General features: G+C 50.9%; 10 protein-coding genes across 10 annotated transcripts; 5 read left to right on the top strand and 5 right to left on the bottom strand.

Moving 5' to 3' along the window:
• Positions 1-216: 216 nt before the first annotated feature.
• Positions 217-2,434, top strand: VE01_08704 (uncharacterized protein). The gene has a single exon (XM_018278124.2). It carries the CDS (start codon positions 973-975, stop codon positions 2,386-2,388), a length of 1,416 nt encoding a protein of 471 aa, XP_018127170.1. The 5' UTR covers positions 217-972; the 3' UTR covers positions 2,389-2,434.
• Positions 2,435-3,530: 1,096 nt separating this feature from the next.
• Positions 3,531-6,045, bottom strand: VE01_08703 (uncharacterized protein; the record flags this gene model as incomplete). Its single annotated transcript, XM_018278123.2, has 3 exons — positions 5,571-6,045; positions 4,739-5,508; positions 3,531-4,686 (listed from the first exon to the last, which is right to left on the bottom strand). The coding sequence occupies exons 1-3, from the start codon at positions 5,991-5,993 to the stop codon at positions 3,531-3,533; spliced, it is 2,349 nt and encodes a 782-aa protein (XP_018127167.2). The 5' UTR covers positions 5,994-6,045.
• Positions 6,046-6,142: 97 nt separating this feature from the next.
• Positions 6,143-8,113, bottom strand: VE01_08702 (uncharacterized protein). The gene is made up of 3 exons (XM_018278122.2): positions 7,974-8,113; positions 7,547-7,885; positions 6,143-7,497 (listed from the first exon to the last, which is right to left on the bottom strand). The coding sequence occupies exons 2-3, from the start codon at positions 7,849-7,851 to the stop codon at positions 6,366-6,368; spliced, it is 1,437 nt and encodes a 478-aa protein (XP_018127166.1). The 5' UTR covers positions 7,852-7,885; positions 7,974-8,113; the 3' UTR covers positions 6,143-6,365.
• A 785-nt stretch (positions 8,114-8,898) lies between these two features.
• On the top strand, positions 8,899-13,935 carry VE01_08701 (uncharacterized protein). The gene is made up of 5 exons (XM_018278121.2): positions 8,899-9,594; positions 9,643-10,523; positions 10,631-10,723; positions 11,605-12,567; positions 12,616-13,935. Exons 1-5 carry the CDS (start codon positions 9,339-9,341, stop codon positions 13,765-13,767), a joined length of 3,345 nt encoding a protein of 1,114 aa, XP_018127169.1. The 5' UTR covers positions 8,899-9,338; the 3' UTR covers positions 13,768-13,935.
• Positions 13,936-13,940: 5 nt separating this feature from the next.
• VE01_08700 (uncharacterized protein) lies at positions 13,941-16,292 on the bottom strand. The gene is made up of 3 exons (XM_018278120.2): positions 16,089-16,292; positions 15,599-16,005; positions 13,941-15,492 (listed from the first exon to the last, which is right to left on the bottom strand). Exons 1-3 carry the CDS (start codon positions 16,202-16,204, stop codon positions 14,342-14,344), a joined length of 1,674 nt encoding a protein of 557 aa, XP_018127168.1. The 5' UTR covers positions 16,205-16,292; the 3' UTR covers positions 13,941-14,341.
• Positions 16,293-16,510: 218 nt separating this feature from the next.
• On the bottom strand, positions 16,511-18,596 carry VE01_08699 (uncharacterized protein). The gene is made up of 2 exons (XM_059463997.1): positions 17,853-18,596; positions 16,511-17,800 (listed from the first exon to the last, which is right to left on the bottom strand). The coding sequence occupies exons 1-2, from the start codon at positions 18,036-18,038 to the stop codon at positions 16,979-16,981; spliced, it is 1,008 nt and encodes a 335-aa protein (XP_059319423.1). The 5' UTR covers positions 18,039-18,596; the 3' UTR covers positions 16,511-16,978.
• Positions 18,597-18,802: 206 nt separating this feature from the next.
• Positions 18,803-19,644, top strand: VE01_08698 (uncharacterized protein; the record flags this gene model as incomplete). The annotated part of the gene is made up of 3 exons (XM_018278118.1): positions 18,803-19,020; positions 19,088-19,304; positions 19,375-19,644. The coding sequence occupies 3 exons, from the start codon at positions 18,803-18,805 to the stop codon at positions 19,642-19,644; spliced, it is 705 nt and encodes a 234-aa protein (XP_018127213.1).
• Positions 19,645-19,791: 147 nt separating this feature from the next.
• Positions 19,792-21,907, top strand: VE01_08697 (uncharacterized protein). The gene is made up of 3 exons (XM_018278117.2): positions 19,792-20,642; positions 20,726-20,812; positions 20,860-21,907. Exons 1-3 carry the CDS (start codon positions 20,521-20,523, stop codon positions 21,776-21,778), a joined length of 1,128 nt encoding a protein of 375 aa, XP_018127217.1. The 5' UTR covers positions 19,792-20,520; the 3' UTR covers positions 21,779-21,907.
• A 410-nt stretch (positions 21,908-22,317) lies between these two features.
• Positions 22,318-23,738, top strand: VE01_08696 (uncharacterized protein; the record flags this gene model as incomplete). Its single annotated transcript, XM_018278116.1, has 4 exons — positions 22,318-22,621; positions 22,657-23,171; positions 23,218-23,251; positions 23,521-23,738. 4 exons carry the CDS (start codon positions 22,318-22,320, stop codon positions 23,736-23,738), a joined length of 1,071 nt encoding a protein of 356 aa, XP_018127216.1.
• A 31-nt stretch (positions 23,739-23,769) lies between these two features.
• VE01_08695 (uncharacterized protein) lies at positions 23,770-25,632 on the bottom strand. The gene is made up of 2 exons (XM_018278115.2): positions 24,840-25,632; positions 23,770-24,790 (listed from the first exon to the last, which is right to left on the bottom strand). Exons 1-2 carry the CDS (start codon positions 25,561-25,563, stop codon positions 23,799-23,801), a joined length of 1,716 nt encoding a protein of 571 aa, XP_018127250.1. The 5' UTR covers positions 25,564-25,632; the 3' UTR covers positions 23,770-23,798.
• Between the last annotated feature and the right edge of the window lie 175 nt (positions 25,633-25,807).

Here is a 25,807-nt window from a genome sequence, read left to right as displayed (position 1 = left end):
AATCTGTGGCGATTGAAGGAGGAAGGAGCGAAGGGGCATGGAGGGAGAGTGTACGTGAGCAAGGAGTAGGTAGATGGATGTAAGACGGGCACGAGAGCGATGAGGCAGTACTGCGGTTGTTGTCTGTCATTGTCATACTCGTGTTTCTCATCATGTTTCTCAGTATGCCTTGTCCGTGTTTATATTTTTTTACGTCGTCGATGTTTATAATCATCCCGCTCTGGCAGAGTTATATATAGCTGGCTGGTAATCTCTCACATCATCTCGTGCTCATGATGTTTCCAATGCTCCGCCCGCAACCTTGCCACCACAAGATTTGCCCATTTCCACACTAAAGTCAGGGTTCACGATCCTTGCCAAGGGCAAATCCGTCATCCCTTGTCCATCTCCTCCACTCCTTGTCCACTCCTCTCCACTTTACCTGTCCTAACGACGTATACCACGGCGAAACTCTCATGCTAGAAGTAAACTTTCCCAAACGAAATATCCGCCTTTGTCTCCCCTTGGCCTCCTTGGTATCTATGAAACATCGGCCATCAATCCCCTTCTGGTCCAACTACGCGCGCATCAACCACCGTATACCGTATCGGACATGACCGACTGAGACGACCAAGGAAGCTTCTCCGCTTCTTTCTTCTTCCTACTCTTACTCATTCGAAATACCGACATCATCAAAGCCCTTCCCTGTAAACAAATATACCGTGGCGTTCAACTGACAGGGCGCAGTCGGTACTCGGTACGGCGGTGTTCGCGGGGAACGCCCTGGCAGACTGGCAATAGGATCGTCGGCTGTGTATTAGATACAAGACCCTCCTCCTTCTGTCTAGTGCTCCGCGATACCTTGTCTATAGATCTACATTTCAATCTCTTCATCCCGTCTCGCTGCAACTCTTCCAAACTAACCATTCCTTCCATGCATCTTCACTATCACCTCCTCTTTACCCCTTCACCTCCTCACCGCCGCGCTAGAACATGGCGACCATAACAGCACCACCACCGCAGCACCACACGACCTGGCCGACACCAAACCAACCCCCCAACCCAACACCCTCCTGGCCACCACCAGCTCTCTTCATGAAGATGGAATTCGGCATCTCCCTCGCCCCAACCTCCACCCACAATGTCTCCCTCTCCTACGCCTCCCGCCCCATCACCACCTCTCGCCTCGCAAAAACAATCCCGACCTTCCTCCTCCCCTCCGCGCGCCGCGGCCGTGGCACAAAGAAAGACGCCCGCCCCTCTCCGCGCTCCAGGTCCGAGATCCTCATGCGCCCCGCCTCTACAGTAACTCCGTCGTACCAGCAATACACTATGCTCCAGCCGTCATACCCGCATCCCGAGAGGCCAGCACCGCAACGCACATCTTCGCTCAATCCTAACTATGCGCCTCCCCTCCGCTGGGGACCGACAAGGCACTTCCCTGAACACAAACCTCTCCCTGAACTCCCCTCGCGCTTCCGACTCGGCGAACCGGATCTTCCCTGGTCGTCCCCGGCGCCGTCAATCAGGAGCACCACAACCGCGCAAACGACATCTACCCCCTCCGTCGCTGGGCCGTCTTCTGACCCCGTATGGTCCGCCGTCTCCCCACCCTCAACAACCTGGGCTGCTCCGCGCAGTATCTCTAACCCCTCCTCCCCCGTCGTGAGCCCTGATGTCTCCTTCGCATACCCCCCGCAACCACAACCACACCACCACCAGCACAGCGGCTCCGTCTCCTCCCCCGCCTCCCCCGCCGACGCGGTCCCAGGCCCAAAACCCTGGCGCGACACCAGTTTCTACACCTCCATCCCCGGGCCTCGCTCCATCACCCCGCCGCACAACCAGCGCGCGCGCGCGGTGTCGGCGTCGGATCGTGGTACGGACAGTATGAGTGGGGGAGGGGAGAGGGAGAGCGTGCGTGATTATGAGGCTGAGCTGCGGGCGAGGGATGAGACGAGGATGGCTATTGATCCGTTGAAGGAGCGGGAGATGCATAATTTACAGGCTGCGATGATGTCGTTCGATGCGCTGGGGGAGTGGGATGAGACGACTGCTAGTGTGGGGATGAATGCTGCGCCTGCGAGTAATTACCCGCATCACACCTACATGGACCAGTGGAACGCCAACAACAACGGCCGCTCTAGAAACGTAGGATGGGCGGAGGGTCGCACAAACAGTCCCCGCGATCTCGGGTGGGCGGTGGGCGTCGGCGAGGATGGGCACATGGGCGTCGTGAGGGATGATGAGGCGGGGTGGCAGAGGTATAATTTCGAGGAGTGGGATAGGGCGGGGAAGGGGTGGTCGTATAGGGATGTTAATGGGTTTACGTCTTATTGGCCTGATGGGATGAGGAGGAGGAGTTGGAATGGGGGGGAGACGCCGGTGTGGGCCGCGAGGAGGCGGTAGGGCGTGTGTGTATGTGTGTGTGTGGTGGGCGTTTTTTGGCTTTGGGGTTTTGGTGGTGGGTGGGATGCGGAGTTTTGGGGGGTTGTATTTGGATATATGGGATGGGCATTTGGGGGGATGGGGGACTGTTTTTACATATTTATGGGCTGGGCTATAAGTTGTTATGGTATTTCCTTGGCGGCGAGGGTTTGGCTCCTTCGCGGTGGTCGTGGGTTTCGTCGCTGCTGGCGAGGGAATCTATGGCGGCTGGGAGCAGCCAGATCGTTGTCGGCGAGGGAATACTAGAGGGATTTGTGCTATAATTGGGGATATATGGGTTGATATAGAGTATATAGTATGGGTACATACATATCTAATAGCTGCAAGTCGTTGCAGTATTTCATCGAATTCGAGAGCTATCTGCCAGTGCCGTCTGCCAGTGAATAACTCTACGAACAACGCTTTGGAGGTCGTAATAAGGATACTAAGACTGCGCTGAAAAGATTTACAACCAACTTTCATCGAAACCTGGACCATACATTGTATCCTTGGAAAAGATATTACGAATCGTGCGAATTAGTAAACGGATTTGATGTCGCCAGTTTAGAGGATTAAGATGCTAAGTTTAGTGAACTCCTAGAACATTTAAATAGGAGAGTGCTCTCCTGGAACAAGGCACCATAACACATGGAGCCGCCTTAAAAGATTTCACGGATATAGCCCGTCTTAGTTTCCCCGCAGTTCGTGTGCCACAGCGGCGGTGGCAGGAATACGTCTGTGACGGCAAGAAACTACAGCGGTAGGAAGAGACATCTAGCAGCGAGAAGGTGGCGCAACAGGAATATCACCGCCATAAGTGAAGGCAAGAAGTAGCTGATATTGAGTGGTCACGTACCTCTTGAGACTTTGTCCCTATGGAGCTCCACGATGCAAAGTTCCTCCATGTTGCTAGTTGGGTTGCAGTGAAGAACATATGGGGAGGAGTATCGCACTGTTTATATGTGGTGGTAAAAACTCAATAAAATCGCTATTTTTGCACCTTCACCCAAAAGTCCCCTCCCATAAATAACATCCCAAGCGCCAGCCAACCCTAAGAATCAGATACCACCCAAAAACACCCCCTCCCCACGAGACCAGCCAAACCCCACCCCACACCACCCCCCCTAAATAACCTCATTCATAAAACCCCCTCCCCTAGCAAACCGACTCTGGTGCTCCCTCAAATCCGCCCAATTCCTCAACTCACTCTCGCCCTCGTCCTCCTCCCCCCTCCCCCCCCCTTCAAACCTCATCAACACATCCAGAAACTTTCCCAAATACTCCTCCGCCCGCCTCGCAAGCGGTCCCTTATGATTCCTCGGTGTATCAAGCAGCGTCGCCGCGATCTGACGGATTTTATTGAGGAATGACCCACCGTTGGGCTCCATGTTCACTTGGCTTATACTACCGAGCACGCGGAGTAGGTCTTGGACGATCGTCTCTCGCTCGGCGGCCATGCGTGTCGCGATGGCGTCGGAGGTTGATTCGGCTGCTATATCCATCGGGGCAGGGACGGGTTGGAGGAATGTGCCTGTGGGGCTGATCATGCGTCCGTTGTCGTGGGAGGTGCTTTCGCGTTGTTGTAATGGTGGTTGTTGGCCTGACGCGGCGGCCGCGAGGCTGGCTTCATGCGCGTCGAGGAGGTTGAAGTATTTCTCGACGAGGTAGCTGCGCGTCCCTAGTTGCGAGGTGTAGATATTGGTCTTTTGGATCTCGTACTGGAGTTGGCGTTTCTCGTCTACGGGTGGCTCGTTGGCTGTGTGGCGCTGCGGCGGAGGGGGAGGGGGGTATATCTGTCCGAAGCCTTGGGGCTGGGCGTGGGGGTAGTAGAGGGGTTTTGACGTGTTTTCGCGGAGGGGAGGGGAGTGTATCGTGCTGTGGTGTGAGTCGCCGGTGGAGTTATTGCCGTGGGGTGGCTCGTGACCGAAGCGACCGGGCTCGTTGCCGGCTTCGAGGCGGAGCTCGGAGGGGATATTTTCAAGCGTCCGCTTGACGTTCTCGACGCATTCTTCGAGGACGCGCTTCTGGCGCGGCCAGTCGAAGAGCTCGTCGATGCCGTAGGCGAGTTCCATGGTGGCGAGGGGGGTGCAGGTCATGTAGATCTGGATGCCGAGGTTGAAGCCGGCGAGTTTGGAGATGGAGCCGGGGGGCTGGGCGACGATGTGGGTGGCGAAGATGTATTCGTCGTCGATGGGGAGGGGGAGAGGGGGGTAGGGATTTGAGGGAGTTGGGGGAGGGATGGTGAGTTCGGCGAAGCTGGCGCCGAGTTGTTGCATGGAGCTGGTTGGGTTAGATGGGTAGTTTGGGGGGGAGATATGAAGACAAGACTCACCGAACGCCTACGACCATGACCCAGAACATCCTCCTCCCTATCTCCTGCTTGATAAAGTCTATCTTATTATCCCCCCTCTTCGCATTCTCATTCGCGCGCTGCACCCCCACCGCACGACTAATCGTGAACGTCTCCCCAAAGTATAACCTGCACTGATGCCAGTTAATCGTATACGCGCCTGCGAGCCCCAAAAAGTAGCTCGTTACGGCGTCATACACCGTCAAGTCGCGATCCAGGTATCCCGCCCCTCTCGCCTCCACCGCGACCTTATGGCACCGTTCGACCAGTGAAATCGAGTTGGGGAACAGCTTCTCCTGGTGCTGGGCTTTGAGATGCATTATCGGCTTGCGCGGGAATGACGCGACGAGCGCGCCGATCATGCTCGCCAAAAGTGCGAGAAATGACGGGTTCGACAGGTCCTCGCGCTGCTTGAAGGCTGCGCGAAAGCTGGGCTCGTGCGGGAACGGCGCAAGGGGGTGGATGTATGTGAAGAAGTCGTCGACGAGCAGCTCGAGGATCGAGAAGGGACATATGGACTCGGCGCTTAGAACAGCGTGCGAGGAGAAGGACGCGAGTGTCGCGGCGACATTCGAGGGGCTCGAGGGGGATGGCGTCGAGAACTGGCGCGAGGGCGAGCCCTCTTCCAATCGCCGCCGCTTGATGCTCTCAGCGTGTCGGTTTGGGGGACCGCGGCGCCGCGAGGGGCGCTCGAATGTGCATGGGATCTCGAGGGCGGCGCAGGCGCGACAGGGCGGGCCTGCTTCATCGCACTGGACGGCGATTAGCTCGTTGTTGATGGCGGGGGCGGGGTCAGGGGGGAGTAGGCACGTACTTTCACCTTGCGGATACTGCAAGAGTCGCAGGCTTTGCGCAAACGATTCCCCTTCTGCGCCTCTATCTGGGCGGCAGTGGGAGTTCCGCCGTGCTGGCCATTGCCTACATGCTGTTGCTGCGTGCTGGCATTGGGGATGGAGTTGATGCCAGGGAACTGAAGAGGCCGCGTGTTAGCATCGTAGCTGTAGCTCTGCGCTGACGCGGTGTGGAGCTGGTTGAGGAGGTCGTGTTTGTTGTTGTCGGCGCTTTGGTCGGGGTGAGAGAGGGAGGAGGCCGAGTATGATGCAGGAGGAGGGGGATAGGACGACATGTGGGCGTTTGGGTGAACGTCGGCGACGGGTGGGTGTGTTGACGGATGAAGTTCGGGAGAACTGTGGGCGTTGAGGCGAGACAGGTGGTTGATGGGAGGACTTCGGCTCATTGGGGTGGATGGACTTGATTGGTTAGGTCGCTGTTTATCTCTAAATATCAACGGATCCCTGCCCTTAGTATATTATGCATATGCTTCAATCAAAGCCAGTCAGTGGGAGCTCAAAGTAAACTATTCTGTTTATATTGAAGCTAAAGTATCTACTGTATTATATATCTATTACTATTCTCTCATATGCCTTTTTTTTATATCCAGGCTCCCAACAAAAAGCTATGCAGCGCACGAAATTTTGACAGTCCAAAGCGCCATCCAACGCTGCAAGCCCCATCCATAAATATGCCCAAAACGCCACGCCATGCATGCATCATAACCCCGCAAAACACGGGTATCAATCAGTCTCTGAAAAGTCTCATCCTAAGAACCCTAAATCCTGATCTTAACATTCGTCCCCGCCGTCGCAAACCGCGCGCCACACATCAGTCCCCAGCCGAGCAGTATCGACGAGCCTGTGAATAGCTGTGGGCCTAGGTAGCTGCCGTTGCCCGCCGTGATGAGCGCGCCGCAGATCGGCGGACCGGAGAGCACCGCGAAACTGACCATTGTGAAGATCATACCGATGCGCACACCAGCCTTGCTCAGGTCCTTTGCTGTTAGGGAGCCCAAAACGGCAGGGAAGAGCGACTGCACTCCTGCGCCGGGAATTCCGTAGATGACAGTCCAGGTGTACAGGCCGGCGGTGTCGTGGATCGCAGCCATAGTGTACATGACAATGGAGCCTCCCAGGGCTGCGAAGAGCATGAGGTTCAGCGGGCCCGTCCAGGTATCTGCAACGTAGTTGGCGAAGATGCGCGCTGGGATGCCGACGCCGTTGAGAAGTAGGACCAGGTTGATAGACTTGGTCTGCTCGAAGCCGATCTTGTCGCGCGCAAATGCCGACAGGTAGAAGAAGGGGAAATATAGGCCCCAGAAAGTGAAAAACATGCCAATGCCGTAGAGGGTGTACGTCATGTCGCGGAAGGACTGCAGGTCGAGGAACTGGCCAGACCGGCGCGGTGGCACGCGCTGTTTCGCGAAGAGGTTGACGCAAAGTAGGAAGAATGCGTCGACTAGGCCTAGCGAGCGCATAGTCCAGGCGAATCCAATTTTCGGGAGCAGGTTCTGGACCATGGCCGGGAAGATGAGACCGCCGATAGCACCACCGGAGGCGGAGATACCAATCGCGAGAGACTTCTTAGTCGAGAAGTAGGTAGAGACGAGAGCAACGGAGGGAGCGAAGATGCAGCCGTTGCCGAGGCCGACGCAGATGCCATGCGAGAGGATCAGCTGCCAGTATTGTGTCGATATTGAGGCCATGTAGATGCCGAGCAGCTGCAGGAAGCTGCCGACAAAGATGACCTGCTTGAAGTAGCCGGCATCGGCGAGGCGGCCGCTGAAGGTGCCAACGAAGAAGAGGAAGAAGACCTGGAAACCACCGATCCAGGCGATGTCGGACGGCGGCCGGTTGAGGAAGCCGACGTAGAAGGATTGGAACATGCCGAAAGAATTGACGAAGCCCCTAGCACGTATTAGTTGGTTGAGCTTGGAGAGAACTGCAGTGCACTTACCAAGTCGTGGTGACCGTCATACAGGCCATGGCGCATTGAAGCCATGCGTGGAAACCTCCATCCGGCGGCGGGCCAATGCTGACATTTGAGGTTCTAGCAGATAGATGAGTTAAAACCCGTCGTACAACATTCGATTCTGTTTTAGATATAGGGGCAGAGCCTGTGTATTCCTCGCCATCTTGTTTCCCTAACGACGACGATTCGTTATCGGGCGAGGTGTCGCTGCTGTGGATGGAGAGTGTCTCGCCCTTCTCTTTATCTATGGCTTTGCGATCCCCCGGAGCACCTTGGGAGATGTCGTGCATTCTTGGCTCTGTGTAATATTCCGGATATCTGTATCTGCTGTAAGTCAGCTTTGGATCACCGCATCGGGTGTCTAAGACAACCCCACCATCACCTCTGTCTATATGTAGGATTGGAAACTTACAAAACTCTAATAAATGGTATATATGGTATTCCTGTATATCAAGTGCATCTGAAGCATGTCAATTAAGCTATGATATAAGTAAGAATGCTAATTCCAAAGCGCAACCAGAGACTTGTATGAGTAATTGGGTCCAAGCAGAAAAACTGGATGCGAGTGACTCTTTTTACATTTTAGATCCAGAAGCTTTTAGTTAGTTTTATGCCGGCTTTAGCGCGGGAATTGATAAAAAAAAGTGGGCAGAAATGGTGATTACTATACGAGCCCAGGCCAACTTAGTGGCGAGTTAGTGGCCCGAAGGACGGAATGAAAGCCACAGCAAGCCGTTCGGGTAACTGATCTTGGGCCGCTATTGCCGATTTTGACCTGTGAAGCCTATGATTGATTTTACGGCCGATGATTCTATTTCTCCGTAAACGTAACTCGTAAAGGTATAATCCGGGCTGTGATGCTATTCGTTTTTTGCTGGATAAGCAAGAATAGCTGCAAGTAGAGCATTGCAGCAAGCCGCAGGATTGCCTGCATGTTGTACGTTGAGTCTGGGGGGTGTCATTCGTGGTCTTTGTTCGGGAATGGCATCCCGAGGCTACTGTGATTAGCTATTGGTGTGAATAAGTGGCACTGAGTGATAGACTTACATACTACTAGACTACAGTAGCATATTGTGGGTGAGGGGGTGGAGGAGGGGGTGGAGGAGGGGAGTGGATGAGGGGGCTGAGAGCGTTGATGGGATGATGGATATAACGGCACAGTGATAGTCTTAGCACAGGCTGGGCATGTTGTAATTGAAAGGGCGGCTTGAAGTAATTGGTGGAAGACGCCGGTAGTGTTGGACTTTCCGTTTTGGGTGCAGATCTAGGCGGTATAGAAATCCTGGGGGGAAGAAATTTGGAGATGGAAAGCGGAGTCGTGGGGCCGAGCGGGGCCAAGATAGTGAGGTGAGGGGCATGGGATAAGAAGTTGGGGATTTGGAGATTGATTGGAGACGACTGGACAAAGGGACGGCACGTGATAAGAAGCACCTATGGTGCTTGAGAATATAAGTCTTGCTGGTGTCGGTTATAGAATAAACTCTAGTCGGTCTGTCTCATATATGGAAGTCGAAATGGGAAGCTGCGATGGTTGAGTTGCGACTTTGTGATACTTCGCACAGATGCAAGTGCTGATCACTTAGAACACCCGTGACTGCACCGACGTCGGATCTGTGACAAACAGGCTCCAGCAAGATGCCGGTTATTCGCTTTCTCGTCTGTTGTATTAAAAAATATATATAAGCAATCATAAATATTATTCTCCTCAATCTCAAACTATTAAGCATTGCCAGCTGCGAGCTACAAAGTCCCTCCTATCCACCCCATAACCGCAGAAATGGCAGAGCAACCCCACCTTCTCAGCGCAACCGACGCCCTCCATCTCCTCCAAACCGGAGCTCTCACCGTCGAAGCCTATGCCACTGCCCTTCTCACCCATATTCGCAGCAATGAGCCTACAATCAAAGCTTGGGCCCATCTCAACCCTGACCTCGTCCTCACCCAAGCCCGCCGCCTTGATCAGCTTCCATCCTCCAAGCGCGGGCCCCTTTTCGGCCTCCCTTTTGGCGTCAAAGATATTATCCACACCAAGGGTTCTCTCCCCCTCCTCCCCTTCTAGAATCCACTTGCTAACTCGGCAGATATGCCAACCTCCCACTCTTCCCCACTGTTTCCATCTCCCCCCAACACACAAGACGCCCCCTGTCTCGTTGTTCTCTCCAACCATGGGGCCCTTCCCTTGGGCAAAACTACAACCACTGAATTCGCCATCTCTACCCGCGGTCCACCCACCACAAACCCGCATAACCAAGCTCACACTCCCGGCGGCTCCTCTTCAGGTTCTGCCGCTGCCGTGGCAGCGTTCCATGTCCCCCTCGCCATCGGCACACAGACAGGAGGGAGTATTGTTCGCCCAGCGGCGTTTAACGGGGTTTATGGATATAAACCTACCTGGGGCGCCGTGAGTCTTGCCGGAGTAAGCTCGGTCTCACCAACTTGCGACACGATTGGGTTCTTTGCGCGGAACGTCGCGGATCTGCAACTGCTGGCTACGGCGTATAGGATTGAAGATCTTGAGCCGGTGCTAGAGACACCACTAGAGTTAAAGGGGGCGAGAATTGCATTCTGCAAGACCCCGGTGTGGGAGAAAGCCGAAAAAGGCACGATCGATGCCTTTACAGAGGCCAAGGAGCTGTTACGTGCCCGTGGCGCAGAGGTGGTAGACCTCGATCTCCCCGCCGCATTTGCGGAAGTGGGCGAATGGGCGCGCACTATTCATGCTGGAGAGGGGCGGTCGTCGTTCCTTGGCTACTACCTGCAGGATAAGGAGAAGTTGGACTCTGTGATTCAAGGGCAAGTTGAGAATGTGAAGGGGGTCTCGAGGGCGGGGTTGATGGCTGCGTATGATGGGTGTGCAGCGCTTAGGCCGGTGTGGGATGGGCTTGCGGGGGAGTTTGATGTGGTGATTACGCCGAGTGTACCTGGTGAGGCGCCGGAGGGGTTGGGGTATACGGGGGATGCGGTGAGTTCCCTTTCCCACATGTTTTCTTGAACCCCCCTTTTTTGAACCATGGCGTGGTTGTGGAGTGATTTCGGCTTTAGTTCACCGCTGACGACGACTAAAAATAGTCTTTCTGTGCCATGTGGACTGTGCTACACGCGCCGGCACTGAATGTACCGGGCTTTGTGGGCGAGAAGGGGTTGCCGGTTGGCTTGACGGTTGTAGGTGGTAGATGCACGGATTTGCATGTTTTGCGTGCTGGGAAGGCGATTGGAGAGGTGTTTGAGGCGGAGGGGGGATGGAAGGATAGGTCGTAAGAATGCTGTTCTCATCGACGACGACGGCGGGGTAGGATATAGCAAAGAGAAGTAACGACGAGGGGGTGAGTATAGGATTTTTTAAATTTACGGGGAATATTTGTGGTTTTTTTCTAATAATCGGAAATATAAATACCCAGTACTTCGTTGCGAAAATCTAGATCCTCTATGTTCTTCTTGCAATCTACAATATATAGCTGACAGATATCGTATCTTGCTCAGTCCTCTCTGGCCATGCTCTTGGGCGACGACATTATATAAGTAAGCTTTGATGTTGGGTGAGGTGTAAGTGGAGCTGGCTCGATGTCCTTCCTCAGTATTGCATCTTTCCTATCGCATTTTTCTCCTTACATCGACAGCCTTCATCCTTTAATAACCTTCCTTCATAACCTTTACCTTCACAGCTTTCATGTTCACAACTTTCATCTTCACAGGCTTCACCTTCAACAGCCTGCTTCCTTCACAAACTTCCTCCTTCACAACCTTCCTCCCTCACAAACTTCCTCCTTCACAACCTTCCTCCTTCACAACCTTCTTCCTTCGCAAGACACTTCTCTATATAGCCTTCCTCCGGCAGGTTTCTTTCTTCAATAACCTTCTTCCTACAACAACCTTATTACTTCACCATCTGGGAACTGCACCATTAACGTGCTTGCATCTATTGTAAGGTGCATATCCTGTTGATACAGCAATATCTCCGATCTCATCAATATAAGCCACTGTAAGCTCATCTGCTATTTCCGCAATTACAGCATGTTTACAGCAGTATCTAACATATCTGCCAGATCACAACTGCCAACTATTTTCCGATAACCACATCAACCTCACTTCAACTCCAAGTTGCATTCGTCCTCAAATACAAGATGGAGGAATCCAATTCCAACCAACTCCGGAGAAGTTGTAACCGGGCATCCACCAGAGAAAGACAAAACGTACTCTCTGAGAATCAGACCCACAACCGTGAACACGATAGACATCGCCGTCGGAGGGATTTATTGCGTGCGCAAGTTGGCCAATCCATACAGCCAATTCCTACGTCTCCGGTTTACACACCCGTTTCGTCTACCCCAGGGAGACTTGGAGACCGTTTTGAGGATGAACCGATGGAGGAGGTAATTCCTGTTCACTCTCCAGAGCATTCGAGCCGGTCCGATACCATTGAAAACCAAGATGTCCCTTTGGGTACATTTCAACATGCAGCCGAATCGTTGGTGGAACAGCCTCTCCCGACAACGACGACAGATGTTCGCAATCCGGACATTATCCGCTTGGAAAATATTTTCAGAGCTGCAAATAGCACGCTCAGCAAAGAGGCTTTTGGTAAGGATCAGACATCGCAGAAATATATGGAATGGGGTTCTCAGCTAGTGGGTTTGTTTGATTACGGAACTACCATTCACCGTCCAGAGACCGTCCTCTCCATATTTTCCAGTCCAAGGATAGTGGATACGAACGAACAGATTCGAGATACTGCCATCTCCCCGGACATTTACAGACTGCTGCTAAAGATAAAGCATGATTTTGGTCGTAATTTGGGGTCCAAGATTATTACAGAGGCATTTGGGCTTTTGGAAATAAGTCGGTATTTTGCAACTGAGATATCTCGCCGCCTCCCTATACTTCCTAGCAGTTGTGAGACCTGCAGGACCCGCATTATTGAAGATATCAAGTTAGACTTTGCTTCTGCGAACGCGGGGCTGAACAGGCAAGATCTGTTGATATGGAGGGAGACTAATCAGCAAGCCTACGTGTGTACATTCCATCTCGAGTATCAACCACCCGCTAATAATATATAGACTACAGCGATGGCGCCAATTAATAAGCTGTACCAGAACAGTAATGCTATCCAAAGTTTCGTCGAAGAGATGGGGACGCCTGCTGCCCTGCTAATCTGGCCATTTTCGAAGGCACAAAGAGTGACAAAGTTGGCTTTGCACGAGCAGCCCTTGGTGTTCGTGTCCGGGATGATCCAGTTCATAAAAGGCACAGACCGATTCCCGTCTATACAAAATCTCATCAATCATATGTCTGTCTGGGTTGATGGATGGGTAACGGGAACGATACAACCTCATGTGGCTTGTGGCTACCTCCACAGATTCAGGTATAGTGGAGTCTCACCGGACGAGGATTTTAGTCCACTTAGTATGTACGATGTTCTTACCAGCTTCATGCATTTATGGGACCTACGAGGTCTACCAAGCCCTACAGTAGGAAGGCTAGGAACCCAATTCACCTTCAACGCTACTAGTGATTTGAAGGGGTTTAGTGTTGCCAGCGATTTCAGAGCTTTTAAACCTACCTACCGGCTCAATGAAAGAGTTGTTGCCAGTGTACTCGCGACTACAGATCTCCCCACGAATGTCATCTACGTCCGCGCATCTCAATACGGAAGCTGCCATGACAACAGAACATTTATGATCAACAAGGCAATGGCAATTCATCCCGAGGCCACGACAATTCTATGCCCTGTTCATACTGGAATGAGCGATCACTGGGTTGGTGTAGTTGTGCGACTGGTCCGCCGGGGCGTCAAACTTCCTACGATGACGTTAGAACTCTTAGACTCACATGTTCATCAGGCTAGCACTTCACTATACGACGAGAATATTGGCATGGGGATAATACTTACTTGGCTGCGCTTCCGCCTGCAAGACTATGATAGATTTGTGATCCCACATTTGATGATACAGGGGAGAGTTGCCCAAGAAACCGCCAGGAATTCATGTGGTGTGCACACTCTGGCAAATCTCATTGCGGCAGGAAGATCCTCTGACTATCCCACCGATTCTTCTGAAGAGTGGGTAGATGCTCAAAGGTATCAATATCTTGCCCAGACCCTTCGGAGCGCAGCGGATAATTTGATATTGGATCCTAAAAGACAGTTCATTAAAACGACTCTCATCAACTTTGTTGATAACCACACGAAACCTGGTCAATGGGAACTCTAAGTGAAGCGTCGACGGATTGGGGACTCTAAATGGCCGGTTTCCCAGCATTGTTACAACAGCGGCTGACCACATCTCAACCAACTCGTTGCTTGATCTCTTTCGGTTTACAGTGCTTATTGATTTACTATTTTGCGCCGAGCAGCAGGCCAACGGAGCAAGGACTGGAGATTAGACTCTGATATTCTACCCAATCATGCGAAGAATTTCGGGATTAATGATAATCTCAAATTTGAACCATATAGCATCTATATGATTACAGTGACTATGTGACACCGATAAAGGTTAGGCTGCCTTCGGTATGACAATGCTTACAAGTGACGCAAAATTGAAAACGAGACTGTAGGCATTGTTGTCAGATAAGGATGCTGATGCAGGTTTTGTGAGATGTAAATGTACACAACGAAAAAAAACAGACTAATGAGAAAGTAGGCGCAAGAGGAGCAGTTATTCTCCCATAGGCCTCTGTGACCCGCTGTTGCCTCAAGTTGGGTTGGGCAACGAAAAGCCGCTTCTGATCTTTGATCACTGTAATTGAAGCTCGCCCTCTAAATTACGCAGCTATGTAACCCATTACTTACTGCTTATGACACTCATCTTTCTCTTTTCCAAAACAATCCAACCAAACATCTAGCGCACTCTCAAACAACGCCCTCCCTTTCTCCACTGGCGCTGGTCCTGAAGCTGCAAATGCCAGATCTGACACGTGTACCGCGCCTTCATACACAACACCAAACACATCATTCCCAGGCGGCGGCACACCACATGGCGGCACCGTCTCCGTGCTCTTCCTATCCAGCGCCTCGGGGTTTATCCCCTTATCCGCTTGGACGCCTATGCTCCGCAGTGGATCAAGCTCACCATTCGTGAACATGACATTGCTCGGCCGCATCCCCCAGCTGCCATATTTGCCAACAGCAGCAGATACATTTGGATATGCTGGTGCATACGGGAACGGGCCATGGCAGAATGATGCTATGGTGCCATCAACGTCGTAATGCTCTGTGACGATGTTGGTCGCTGGGCTTGAGTGGGCTTGCGTCGTTTGAAATTCTCCGAATTCGCTGCAAAGCTGCCATGTCCAGGCCATGCGGTCTGAAGGGGAGAAATAGGCGTTGGGGAGGAAGATGTAGTCGGATGCCATTTTGCGCGTCGTGGCATAGAGGTAGGCGTAGAAAGCCAGTTCCGGGGAGGAGGAAGCGGCGATTCCGTCGGGAGTGGGAATACCACCCCCGGAGTTTTCAGTTAGAGAGGTGATGGGGGATGAGAGCGTGAAGCCAGTGAAATTGGCCGGATTCCACGTCTCGAAGTCGTTGCAGAAGGGCTGAAGGGCTCGCGCATACCCAAATGTCTGGAAGGCGACGAGGGAACCTTGAAGCGTATGGGTGATTATGGAGGCAATAGCCCATTCTGTCAGATCTTCCGGGGATTCTGGGACAGGAAAGGTGTTAAAGGTATTATTTTTTCCAGGGTTTGCTGTGTAAGTAAGGAAGATGGCACGTTTGAAGAGAGCAATCTCGTCCGCAGTGCCAGACTTTAGGATCTGATCAGCGTAAGTCACGGCAGCGTGCATATCGGCTGAGCAGTTCGGGCTCATTGTTTGTTGTATCGTGTTGTAATACGCGTTTCCGTCGACAACTGCCTGTACGGGTGCGCTGGAAGACCAGCTTGCAAAAAAGGTCTCGGGGTTGCGCTGGCGGATCATGGCGGCGCGGATTCCTGGATAACCTGAGATTCTTAGTTAGGGGAATGACAGCACGAAAATTGACAGTTCTAGACAGGAAGGCAAATCTCCTAACTGCAGCAATAAAATGGGGTGATGTAAGATACGTACTGCCGCCCAGCCAGATCCACGGCGTCTTGTCTGCCCTAAGAGACTTTGCTGCCTTCTCATCATAGCCCGCGGGACTGAAATGCCTGGCAAAGTACACAGCATCTTCCAAGGCTTGCTCGTTGGTCAGATATTTATAGGCACCATATCCCTCCAGAGCAAGCCCGGTTTCGTTGTCGACCTCAAACGGAAGACTGGAGCCGTAGAAGCGGTGTTCCCAGATAATGGCAATGCCATTATACTTCTCTGCGAGCAGCAAGGGCGCAAATTGAATCAATTCGCCCTGTGGCCCCAAGTAGGTTTCGGGCTGGGTATCTCCAACGCCTGCCTCACCTTGATCAAAGAAGAATACGGGACCGCCTGGCTCGTAGAAGGTGTCATTGATCCAGAAGCGATTCAGAAAGGTACGGCTGTAGAGAGTCAGTATTCCATATTATTTTCTTGTAACCACATAATGCTATTCTTTGAAATAAAATTCATAATCAATACATACGTGTCAGAAGTATTAAAGTGGTCTATTGGCAGTTCGATAGTTTGCGTTAGAGGACCTTGGCCCAAAGCTACCCCAAAGAGGTTTGCTATGAGAAGAGTGATTATTAATAAAGTCATTGCCAAAGAAATCGATATTTATCTACCCAATGGAATAAATTGCTACAGCCATGGCCGGCTCAGTATATTATATAAGATACTTACTTCGTACACGCGTTAACCTTAACAAACAGGGAAACAGGGAAGCTGGGAAACTGGAGAAAGACAGATGAATATTTGGCCGAAACGGACCGATGGGATAATGGCCGAGGAGTTAGTGCTGATGGTGCTTGCCTGTTTTATTCACATCAAGACGCCATTGCTAACACTAAATCCCAAACTTAATCCAATACATGCGGGGTAGGAATAGATACCCACGTTTTCTTTCTGGCTTGTGAGTACAACAGCTTATACGATCTTTTTTAAACTAGTGCTAGAAAGCGTGTCTCAGCGGAATTAAGCTTATACGACCCATGGGTGTGGATGAGTTGTTGGATTGCTGAAAGCTGAATGGCTTGCCAAGATCTTTCACAGGCGCTGCTTTAGATATTGGGCTCTATAAGCATGGCATGAAGGCATGATAACACCTGCATTTCGTATGTGATCGTCAGTCACCGAGCACGTGAAATGTTGAAATTTGAAAATACCACATGGCCACGTGGAATCGTTTTGATTATGGTGCTGTGAACCAGCTCCTACTCGGGGTAACCTTCGTCCGTCGGCCGAGTGTCGTGTATCCAGCGAGAGAAGGATTCACGACCCAGACAAAGAAATGTGAAGCGACTCCTTCCCTCGAAGAATGCAACTACATTTGGCTTCGGTTTACGTATGGTGCTGGCCAATGAGCGTGGATATCTACACAAACGGCCTCCATTGCTCCTCGCACCACTCCCAGAACCGACAGTCATACCCCAAACCACCCTCTTCCTTCGGCGTTATAGCCTTCACAATGTCTTTCCTTGAGCAATCCTGATCTTCCCGTATCCTGCCCCAGGGAATAATGTACGCCCCATTCAGCTCCAACGTCACTTCAGGCGACAGCCCAGCAAATAGCTCCGTATACCCCCCAAACTGCGGCTCGTACAGCATAGGCTTGATGAAGAACATCTTATACGCGGGTGTCCCATCATACGAGTGTGCGCGTAGATTTCCCGGGTTCTGGGTCACGCTCACGATGCCCATCTCTCCCCACCTCCGAGCCATCTCGCGTCCCAGCATCCAGCTCCCCGCCTTGCTCACAGTATAGTTGCGCACTCGATCCGCCGTTCCCGTCGTTAGATTCTCAAACTCGATCCCATTCGGCGGCGCTCCAGTCTCCACCAAAAGACTCGATGTCCACACTACGCGGACGGAGCCGGGAGTGGTTGAGGAAGCCGAGACGGCGGCGCGGAGTTGGGGGAGGAGGAGCTGCGTAAATAGTAGTGTTGCAATGCAGTGCATGCCGACCATAGCTTCAAATTCCTGTGCGGTGCGCGCGCCAGGCTGGACAACATTCGCGCCCGTGCCGGCGTTGTTCCAGAGGATATCGAGTTTATCCTCGGTTTGGGCGAATGTTACGGCGGCGGATTTGACCGAGGAGAGATCGTTGAGGTCTAAGAGGAGGAATTTCATCGCCCCAGGGGTTTCTGGGGCTGGAGATGCATCGGTAATGCTTTTGATAGCCTGTGAGGCGCGCTCCTGGTGAGAGTTAGACAGGCCATAGGAAGGGTTGCAGTGCCAGTGGACTCGCCTCTGACCTCGATGCCATGTAGATTGTTGCTCCAGTGCCGTAAAGCATCTTGCACAGCTCAAACCCGACGCCCGAGTTTCCCCCGGTCACAACAAAGACCTTGCCTCTTTGCAAGGGCACATTCTTCTCAGTGAAGGTCGGCTTCGGAGGGAAGAACTGAGTGCCTATTTGGCGAAACGATGCCATCGTCGAAGACTGTTCTCAGGACAAGGTGGTCAAGCTGGTACTCTCCGTGTTGACTTATGGTCAAGTTGGTACTCCCCGTGTTAACTTATGGTCAAGTTGGTACTCTCCGTGTTGACTTTGTTGGTGGTTCCTTCCGTGTTTTCTTGCCGCTTGGAAGCCAGGTGGTATGCGAAGGGCTCATGTCATATTAAGTAGATCGCTAGTTCAAAGCTTTATTGCGACATAGTTTCGAAGATTGGAGACCTCGGTTTCTAACCCTAATGGCCACCATACGTAACCCGAAGCCAAATGTGGTTTGATCCTTCGAGGGAATAAGTCACTCGGCATTTCTTTATCTGACCATGCATCCTTCCTTCGCTTGTTGGATGCAAGGGACGGCAGCGCAAAAAATCCCCGAACCTTATTCTGGCCAAGTCCTCTCTAACTCTATGGCATCTCTTCTGTGATGTCTGATGAAAGAATCGAGAACCGAACAGCGGATGTTTCGGAGTGGTGAACGTCCCTAGCGGCGACTAAATGGCCGCCGAACTTGCCGAGTCGAAGGGATACAATGGGAACCTTAAATTCTTCACCCCGATCACACATCATTTGCCTCAATCTTAACTCTCTCATTTATAATGGGATGTCTTTGTAATACAATCACAAAGGGTTCGTGTCGTAGGTGACAGTAAATAATAGTCGATTACTTTTGTATATATTTCTTCGTTCCCAAACAATCAATCAATAGGCTTTATCCATAACCCATCTCCCACAAAGTCACCACAATGAAAATCATCCTCACCGGCTGCACCGGCGTCATTGGGAGCGCAGTACTCCAGCAGTGCCTCCATAACCTCTCCATAACCTCCATCGTCGTCCTCTCACGGCGTCCACTTTCTTCTCATTTCTCATCCCCAAAGCTAAAAGTGATAATTCTCAACGATTTTCTCACCTATCCCGATGAGGTCCTGGCCCAGCTCGATGACGCTCAAGCATGCATCTGGTACTTCCCAATCTCCAGTTCCATGGAATCTCCGGTCCAATGGGCAGATAGACTAATGCGCGAATAGGGCCCTCGGGGGTATGGCGAGCAAATACCCGAATGTCGAGACAGCACGAGAAGTTAACATCGAGTATCCCCTCGCGGCAGCTGCGGCAATAATCGTGCACCTCCGCACCCAAAAAGGCGACGGTAGAAGATTCCGTTTCCTCAGCGTGAGTGGGATGTCGGCTGTGAGAGACATGAATATAAAGCTATGCATGTTCAAAGACAGCCGGCAGATCAAAGTATGCTTACCTCCTCACCCCCACAACTCACACAACAATGCTTCTGAACAGGAACTAAGACCAAGATAAGGGCGAGCTCGAGAACCGTATGATTGATCTTGCGGAGAGGAACCCGGACAGCTTCGAAGTATTCTTGGCGAGAGTGGGAACTGTGATTCCGAAAGATAATTGCACACTCTCTATTATTGGGTCACTAACGGCGGGAATTCAGCCGATTATTGGCGCTGATGAGCTGGCGGTGGCAATGGTGGATATTGCGCTCAATGGAGCCGAGACAGAGTTGGTCCTGCATGAGGAGTTGGTGGCTCGAGGAAAAGTATCCGCGTCTGACAGCGGTTAATTGCTTCGTCCCTAAGGATAAGAGATTGAGACGTGATTAGTCCTAGCCAGATAATACCTTCGCCCGCCCTTTGCAACTATACTACAGATAACCCTGCAATCGCATGGCTACCGTGTTGCTGTACCCCGAAGTTCAACTATCCTGTTCTGGAGACTCAGTGCCAGTTGAGAAACAGCGGGCCCGGCGGCCGCATCCAGGAAGCTCTTCGCCTAGCTAAGAAGTGCCTAATTGGATTTTTGAGTTACATCCATCTACCATTTCCATATTCCGTCGGGTTAATATTGGCCCGGGCTTATCTCTTTCTGACAGCTCCTCAAGGCATCCCCCCCCTCACAAACCGGTCCAAATACCACGAAAACCCAGTGATTCTGACAAGAAATAGGGCACAGAACTGTTCAAATATCCTGGTAGGTCTATATAACCTGTAAGTGGAGCTCGCCTCAGCCATCTTGGCCCTAAATCCCATTGGCTAGTGTCCTCGTCACTCCTGTGCTAGCTTCACTGGTGTAAACTATATGCTGGCCCTATACTCTTTCAGACTTTGACATGCGGCCGCTTGTCAAGGTGCGGCCGTAGACAATGAAGCGGCCGCAAGCCAAGACGCGGCCGCAGGCCTTTCAAACAGCGAGAATGGTCCCCTTCCAGAAAATCTCAGCATGATTCCATTGAGGTATTAACTTCTAGGCATCATGGCGTTGCCTCAAATGCCTGCGGCAGAGGATTATAAATGGAGAGCGCCCGACGAAGAGAAAGTCTATAAATTCAGCATCTTCCCGAGTTGCGTTGAACCTGAATGCCCGCCACACAACCTTCACGCTCCAGCTCTCCCAATCTGCAGAAACACCACACCAGTTTATTAGCACATTTACTCTCACCATGCCTGATATTACCGCCCCAGAGTTGAAGAGCTCCCTGGGAATCTACCGACTGCTCGCACCAAGTGCAGCAGTGCGGGTTAGTCCACTATGCCTCGGAGGCATGAACTTTGGCGAGGAATGGTATGCATCCCTTCTCACATACTACGAATGAAATTGAACTTTCTTATCACTTCAGATTACTAGCTGCTGACCGTATAAAATAGGAAGGATTTCATGGGCGAATGCACCAAGGAGACTTCTGAGAAGATTCTTGACTACTACTACGAGAACAACGGGAACTTCATTGACACGTAAGTGTCCTTCGTCTCTCATGGCTGTGTCACTAACAGTACCCCAGCGCAAACCACTATCAGAACAGTGATTCGGAGAAGTGGATCGGGGACTGGATGCACTCACGTCAAAATCGCGACCAGCTTGTCCTGGCAACCAAATACACCACCGCGATCCGTATCCCGCACCCACACGAGATCCGCGCAAACGGAATGGGTAACGGGGCCAAGTCCTTGCACACCTCCTTCGCAGCCTCCCTCCGCAACCTGCGCACTTCATACATTGACATCCTATACGTACACTGGTGGGATTTCAGCACCGGCGTCGAGGAGATCATGCAATCCCTCAACGCCCTCGTCGTCTCAGGAAAAGTCCTCTATCTCGGCATCTCAAACACCCCCGCCTGGATCGTCGCCAAGGCGAATGCCTATGCCCGCGCCCATGGCTTCCGTCAGTTCAGCGTGTACCAGGGCCGCTGGAGCGCAGAGCATCGCGACGTTGAGCGTGAGATCATTCCGATGTGCCAGGATGAGGGGATGGCGTTTGTGGCATGGGGTGCGCTCGGTGGAGGGAATTTCAGGACGGAGGCGCAGTTTGCGGAGATGCGTGGGAAAGCCAAAGAGGGTCGTGGGGGCGAACCAAGCGAGGATGCTGTGAATGTGTCGAGGGTGTTGGAGACAGTTGCGCAGCGGAAGGGGACGACAATTGCGGCTGTTGCGCTGGCATATTTGCTAGTCAAGGCGCCATATATTTTCCCGATTATTGGGTGTCGGACGCTGGCGCACTTAGAGGGGAATATAGGGGCGTTGGGGGTGGAGCTTGGAGAGGAGGATGTTAAGGAGATCGAGGCCGCGAAAGCGTTTGATGTTGGGTATCCGGGAACTGTTTTTGGCAAAGACCTGGAGAGTCAGTGGTTGCCAGGGATGGCAGGGAGGTTTGAGTATGTGAAGAAGGCAGGGGCGATTCGGTTGGGGGAAAGCGAATAGATAAGTGAGCAGCGGCAAATTTGGCTATTCTTTAATCTAAACCTACTCTTTACCATATCTTTGTATGGTTGATCTTTTAGTGGGTTTCATACGGGACAAATACTCATAATAACTAAGATATTTGTAGAGACTGTACTAAGTAGTAATTACAAGTGCTTCTTAGCCTCTAGCTACTTCCCACCACTAACTCTGGACTAATCATTTTGAAGATGAAGCGCTAACAGCCCACTATCACTAGCTTTCCCCTCGACAACATCTAAGTAGGGCCATAATATAATACTCGAACTACTAGCTAGCCTAGATCACAATCACCATCATTGTGCCACTAGTGAATGTCGTCTCCATCACAAAAAAGGGGTGACTCACCTCGACGTAAGACCCCGCGGCTAGTCTCCCAAACCTCCTCCTATAAAGCCACCCATGTCCCTCAGGAACTGTGCCTCCCTACAACAAGAACGGTGTCTGTGGCTGTATTTGTGACGCCCCTGATTTGTTTCTAGCTCTCTTGCGTATTAGCATCTGAGTCTAGCGAAAACAAGATGAGGCCCTCAAAAGATGAGAGCGAGTCCTGGTACTCCGGGATCGATGCTAGGATGGACGTCGTGAGCTTACTAGTTGCACAAAGTTCAACATATCCATTCCAGCTATTTACTGAGGAAACACGAGACGAGCCTTATGGAAGCCCATGGAAGGAATGGAAACGGAAAGCTATATTTACTATTGGGAATCACAAAATCACGACCATTTACGATAGCGAGTTAAGGTTGAGAGTCCACGAGATACTATCAAGCATTACATGGAAGACAATAGATGTGGTCCGACTCGGCTACGAAGACGAACCTAGTTATCCTGTTATCCTAATAGGCACTATCCGCTAGAGCTTTTCCCGGTGCCTAAGATAGGCGCGAGCATCGGGCGCGCTAATTCGGGTTCCGTGGGATCAATATTCGTATTCCTAAAGATTGATGGCTCTAATTACGCCCTAACTTGTGAACATGTTGTTACCACCTCATCGGAGGCATCAACACCTCGAAATGACCCGGATACAATCCTTCAACCTGCGAAGAAGGACCTACGTGACTATGAAACCGACCGAGATTATGGCATAGAGGAAGAGAAATGGGTTCTTGAAGAACTCGACGCTAAGAAGCTGAAGTCTAACCAGGAAGGAGCGTCGCCCGTGCTAGAGGGAATGAGCGAGGAAGCTAAATTGTCTCTAAATAAACTCAATCGTTGCATTGCGGACAAGTTGAAAATGCAGAACGTTCGTCTTCCATTTGGGATCCTGGCTCATGCTCCAGGAATATCAACGCACCCTCTCACGAACCACAAAAGAGACTGGGCTTTAGTGAAACTCAACGATGAAATGTTTCAAACACTACCACCTAATGTCGTAAGTTATTTCCGTTAGCTTAGTGTGGAGATTACTAACGGTATAGCTTCCCCCACCGCATTTTACACTTGTTGAGAGAAGTAAAATAAGGGAGGTCTACAGCAGGAGCCTTGGCTTACCCGGTCTCCTGTATAATGTGGTGACTATAACCACAATTCTGTCTCTAAAAGGTTGAATCGTATCCGCGACAGACTAAGGGCTTTAGGACATCAAGACTACAAAAGTCTCCATGTGTTTAAACATGGATGCACGAGCGGATGGACGGCTGGATTCCTTAATGAAATCCGCTCTGATTGTTGTTCCGAGAGTGGAAGTCAAACTATGGAGTATTGCGTTGTTAACATCCCAGGCCTAAATTATTTTTCGTACCAAGGTGATTCAGGCGCATGTGTCATTGATATCGAGGGCAGAATTGTCAGTATGCTTCATAGCGGCAATGGGGAGAATATACCATTTGGAGCTGAGATTACTTACTTGACGCCAATGGAATGGATTATACAGGACATAAAGGACACTCTTAAGACAGAAGATGTTGTCATAGAGAAGCACATTGAAGAGCAAGATTAGATTACACAGTGATGTAGATAATCATCAAATGTGCACATTTGACTTACGGTTAACTCTAACCTAACTACTAAGATTTGGCTGACCCCTTTCCACGTCCATTCTGTCACTTCCATTATAGATCTGCCTCTTGTCTAAAATCTTTTTAGGGGGGCTACTAGATCCTAGCGAGATGATATAGAACGTGACGGCCACCATTGCAGCCAATGGGAGACTTATAGCCCAATAGTACGGGAACTTGCTCCGTCCAGGCTGCCAGTCATCGGCCATACTAAACAAACTCGCTGTGTAAGCCAAGGGGACAAATATCAATGCCAAAAAGGTGAGTATGGAAGCCTTCTTGGCCTCCCCTAAGGATTTTATTTGTTCCTTATGTGAGCGGTCTGCATCAATTGCGTTTTTTACAGCAGCCTCTTTATTCCCTGCAATCGCATTTAAGCCAGTGGCAGAACTAATCAATAGCTCGAGATGGTCTTTCCTCCAAAGCAGCTTCTCATATATTGCGACGAAATCTCCCGAGCTATTTAAGTAGTTTTCGGGGTCAAATTCTCGTATTGGTTGGTCCATGGGAATGCGAAGCGATTCCAGAATAGCCGCAACATCTTCGCAGGCCAGCATGCACACGCGATGAGCATCGTGGAGATCGGTCCACCATTTTTCTGTTGTAGCAACAGTGTATTTTTCAAATGCTTCACCGCGGGACATGTGGTAAATTGAACTATGTGCACTGTTGGTGACGTATTCTGCGTAGTGCATCCAGTGGCTTGCGATTATTTTCTTCAGAAATATCGTGCTGATGGATGGGTCGGAGCCGACAGAAACAACATCCGCATGGTTCATCCAGTAGAAGCAAATATCCTCCAAAACTGATGTCCGTGGCGGACCGTGTTTCTTGAAAAATTTGGCTGCTGTGGATGTCCCTTCTTCTGGGTATTCTATGAAGTCTAAATAACCACCTTGAAACGGGACATGGTGTAGTGGCTTTCTGTCAATTTTGTGGCCATTACGATCAATCTTAACAATTTCATTCAGTGGAGGATCGAGCAGGAGAATGGCTGTATATTCGGTCATTAGCTGATCATTAGACGAAGATGAGGCGCATACCATCCCAACCACCATTTGCATACGATTTTCCCCAATAGGATGCGCATCGTGAAACTTTACCCACATTGTCAAATTCCCCGATAATGTCCTTCTCGGAGTCGACCGGCCTTTTCTTTCTTGAAACATTGATATTCCGCTTTCCAGTCACGTCCTCTAGGTAGGAATAATCAACCTGGGGTATTAAAGGTTTTGGTTCTTGACAAGACGTTTCATCCGGGACGAGGGGAAAGTAGCGCAACTCGAGGTATTTAATCATGAATGACCTTTTAGGGTTCTTCAACGAAGGTAAGCTTGGTGTCTTTCCTCCGTTGTGAGCTACTTCCCAGGACCGCGTCCTTTTCTGCCTCGCAAAGAAATCAGGGTCCATGCCGAAATGAGAGCCAAATACTTGGACAAAGTTTCTTGCTACCCCTTCGAGCAGGAACAATCGACGTTGGGGATTTTCTCCAGATGTACTAATAAGATAGTCTTTGAGCATTTCCGAGCCTTTCAGATCAATACGAGATATACGCTTATTCTCATAAAATTCCAGCACCGTCAAAGCTCCATAGTCTGGGTCGGATCCCATCCATTTGGCGTCTCCGTATCTTAATGTCGGATTTCTAGAGCACATCGAGGTAATTGTGGTCGCGTAGGGACCAGGGCTTCTGAGATGCAGGCCATCGACATGTTTATTGCTCTCGTTTTGCTGACGCCTACTGGCAGCCTTAACAGATAACGTCATTATCAACGATTTAAGAGGTGGCAAAATCTGAAAGCCAGAAAAATACAAAATGGAGGAAGTGGTTCTATGTGGGATAGATCCCATGGAGCCGTCAAATTAACCCCTCCATGTATTCGAGACAGGGATTAATTGCATCCAGCTATACCGAATAAGGAATATCGTTGACGTGGCACAGGAACCCATAATTGAAGCGCCATTGAAAACGGATTTCACAGTGAAGCCCTTTTATAGAACTCGAAAGTTA

Source organism: Pseudogymnoascus verrucosus (genome assembly GCF_001662655.1).
Source record: "Pseudogymnoascus verrucosus strain UAMH 10579 unplaced genomic scaffold scaffold_48, whole genome shotgun sequence".
Classification (NCBI taxonomy): Eukaryota; Fungi; Ascomycota; class Leotiomycetes; order Thelebolales; family Thelebolaceae; genus Pseudogymnoascus; species Pseudogymnoascus verrucosus.
This window is presented reverse-complemented; position numbering and strand designations above follow the sequence as displayed.

Coding starts and splice junctions, on each gene's coding strand:
- VE01_08701 (XM_018278121.2), top strand. CDS start 9,339: ATGGCAGAGCAACCCCACCTTCTCAGCGCAACCGACGCCCTCCATCTC. Junction 10,724..11,604: donor TGCCGGTTGGCTTGACGGTT/GTAGGTGGTAGA, acceptor CATATCTGCCAG/ATCACAACTGCCAACTATTT. Junction 12,568..12,615: donor AGACTAATCAGCAAGCCTAC/GTGTGTACATTC, acceptor AATAATATATAG/ACTACAGCGATGGCGCCAAT.
- VE01_08697 (XM_018278117.2), top strand. CDS start 20,521: ATGCCTGATATTACCGCCCCAGAGTTGAAGAGCTCCCTGGGAATCTAC. Junction 20,643..20,725: donor ATGAACTTTGGCGAGGAATG/GTATGCATCCCT, acceptor CGTATAAAATAG/GAAGGATTTCATGGGCGAAT. Junction 20,813..20,859: donor AACGGGAACTTCATTGACAC/GTAAGTGTCCTT, acceptor ACAGTACCCCAG/CGCAAACCACTATCAGAACA.
- VE01_08695 (XM_018278115.2), bottom strand. CDS start 25,563: ATGACGTTATCTGTTAAGGCTGCCAGTAGGCGTCAGCAAAACGAGAGC. Junction 24,791..24,839: donor TGCAAATGGTGGTTGGGATG/GTATGCGCCTCA, acceptor CCGAATATACAG/CCATTCTCCTGCTCGATCCT.
- VE01_08702 (XM_018278122.2), bottom strand. CDS start 7,851: ATGCACGACATCTCCCAAGGTGCTCCGGGGGATCGCAAAGCCATAGAT. Junction 7,498..7,546: donor ATGACGGTCACCACGACTTG/GTAAGTGCACTG, acceptor AATACGTGCTAG/GGGCTTCGTCAATTCTTTCG.
- VE01_08700 (XM_018278120.2), bottom strand. CDS start 16,204: ATGACTTTATTAATAATCACTCTTCTCATAGCAAACCTCTTTGGGGTA. Junction 16,006..16,088: donor CACTTTAATACTTCTGACAC/GTATGTATTGAT, acceptor GACTCTCTACAG/CCGTACCTTTCTGAATCGCT. Junction 15,493..15,598: donor GTGGATCTGGCTGGGCGGCA/GTACGTATCTTA, acceptor TAAGAATCTCAG/GTTATCCAGGAATCCGCGCC.
- VE01_08699 (XM_059463997.1), bottom strand. CDS start 18,038: ATGGCATCGTTTCGCCAAATAGGCACTCAGTTCTTCCCTCCGAAGCCG. Junction 17,801..17,852: donor ACATGGCATCGAGGTCAGAG/GCGAGTCCACTG, acceptor AACTCTCACCAG/GAGCGCGCCTCACAGGCTAT.
- VE01_08704 (XM_018278124.2), top strand. CDS start 973: ATGGCGACCATAACAGCACCACCACCGCAGCACCACACGACCTGGCCG.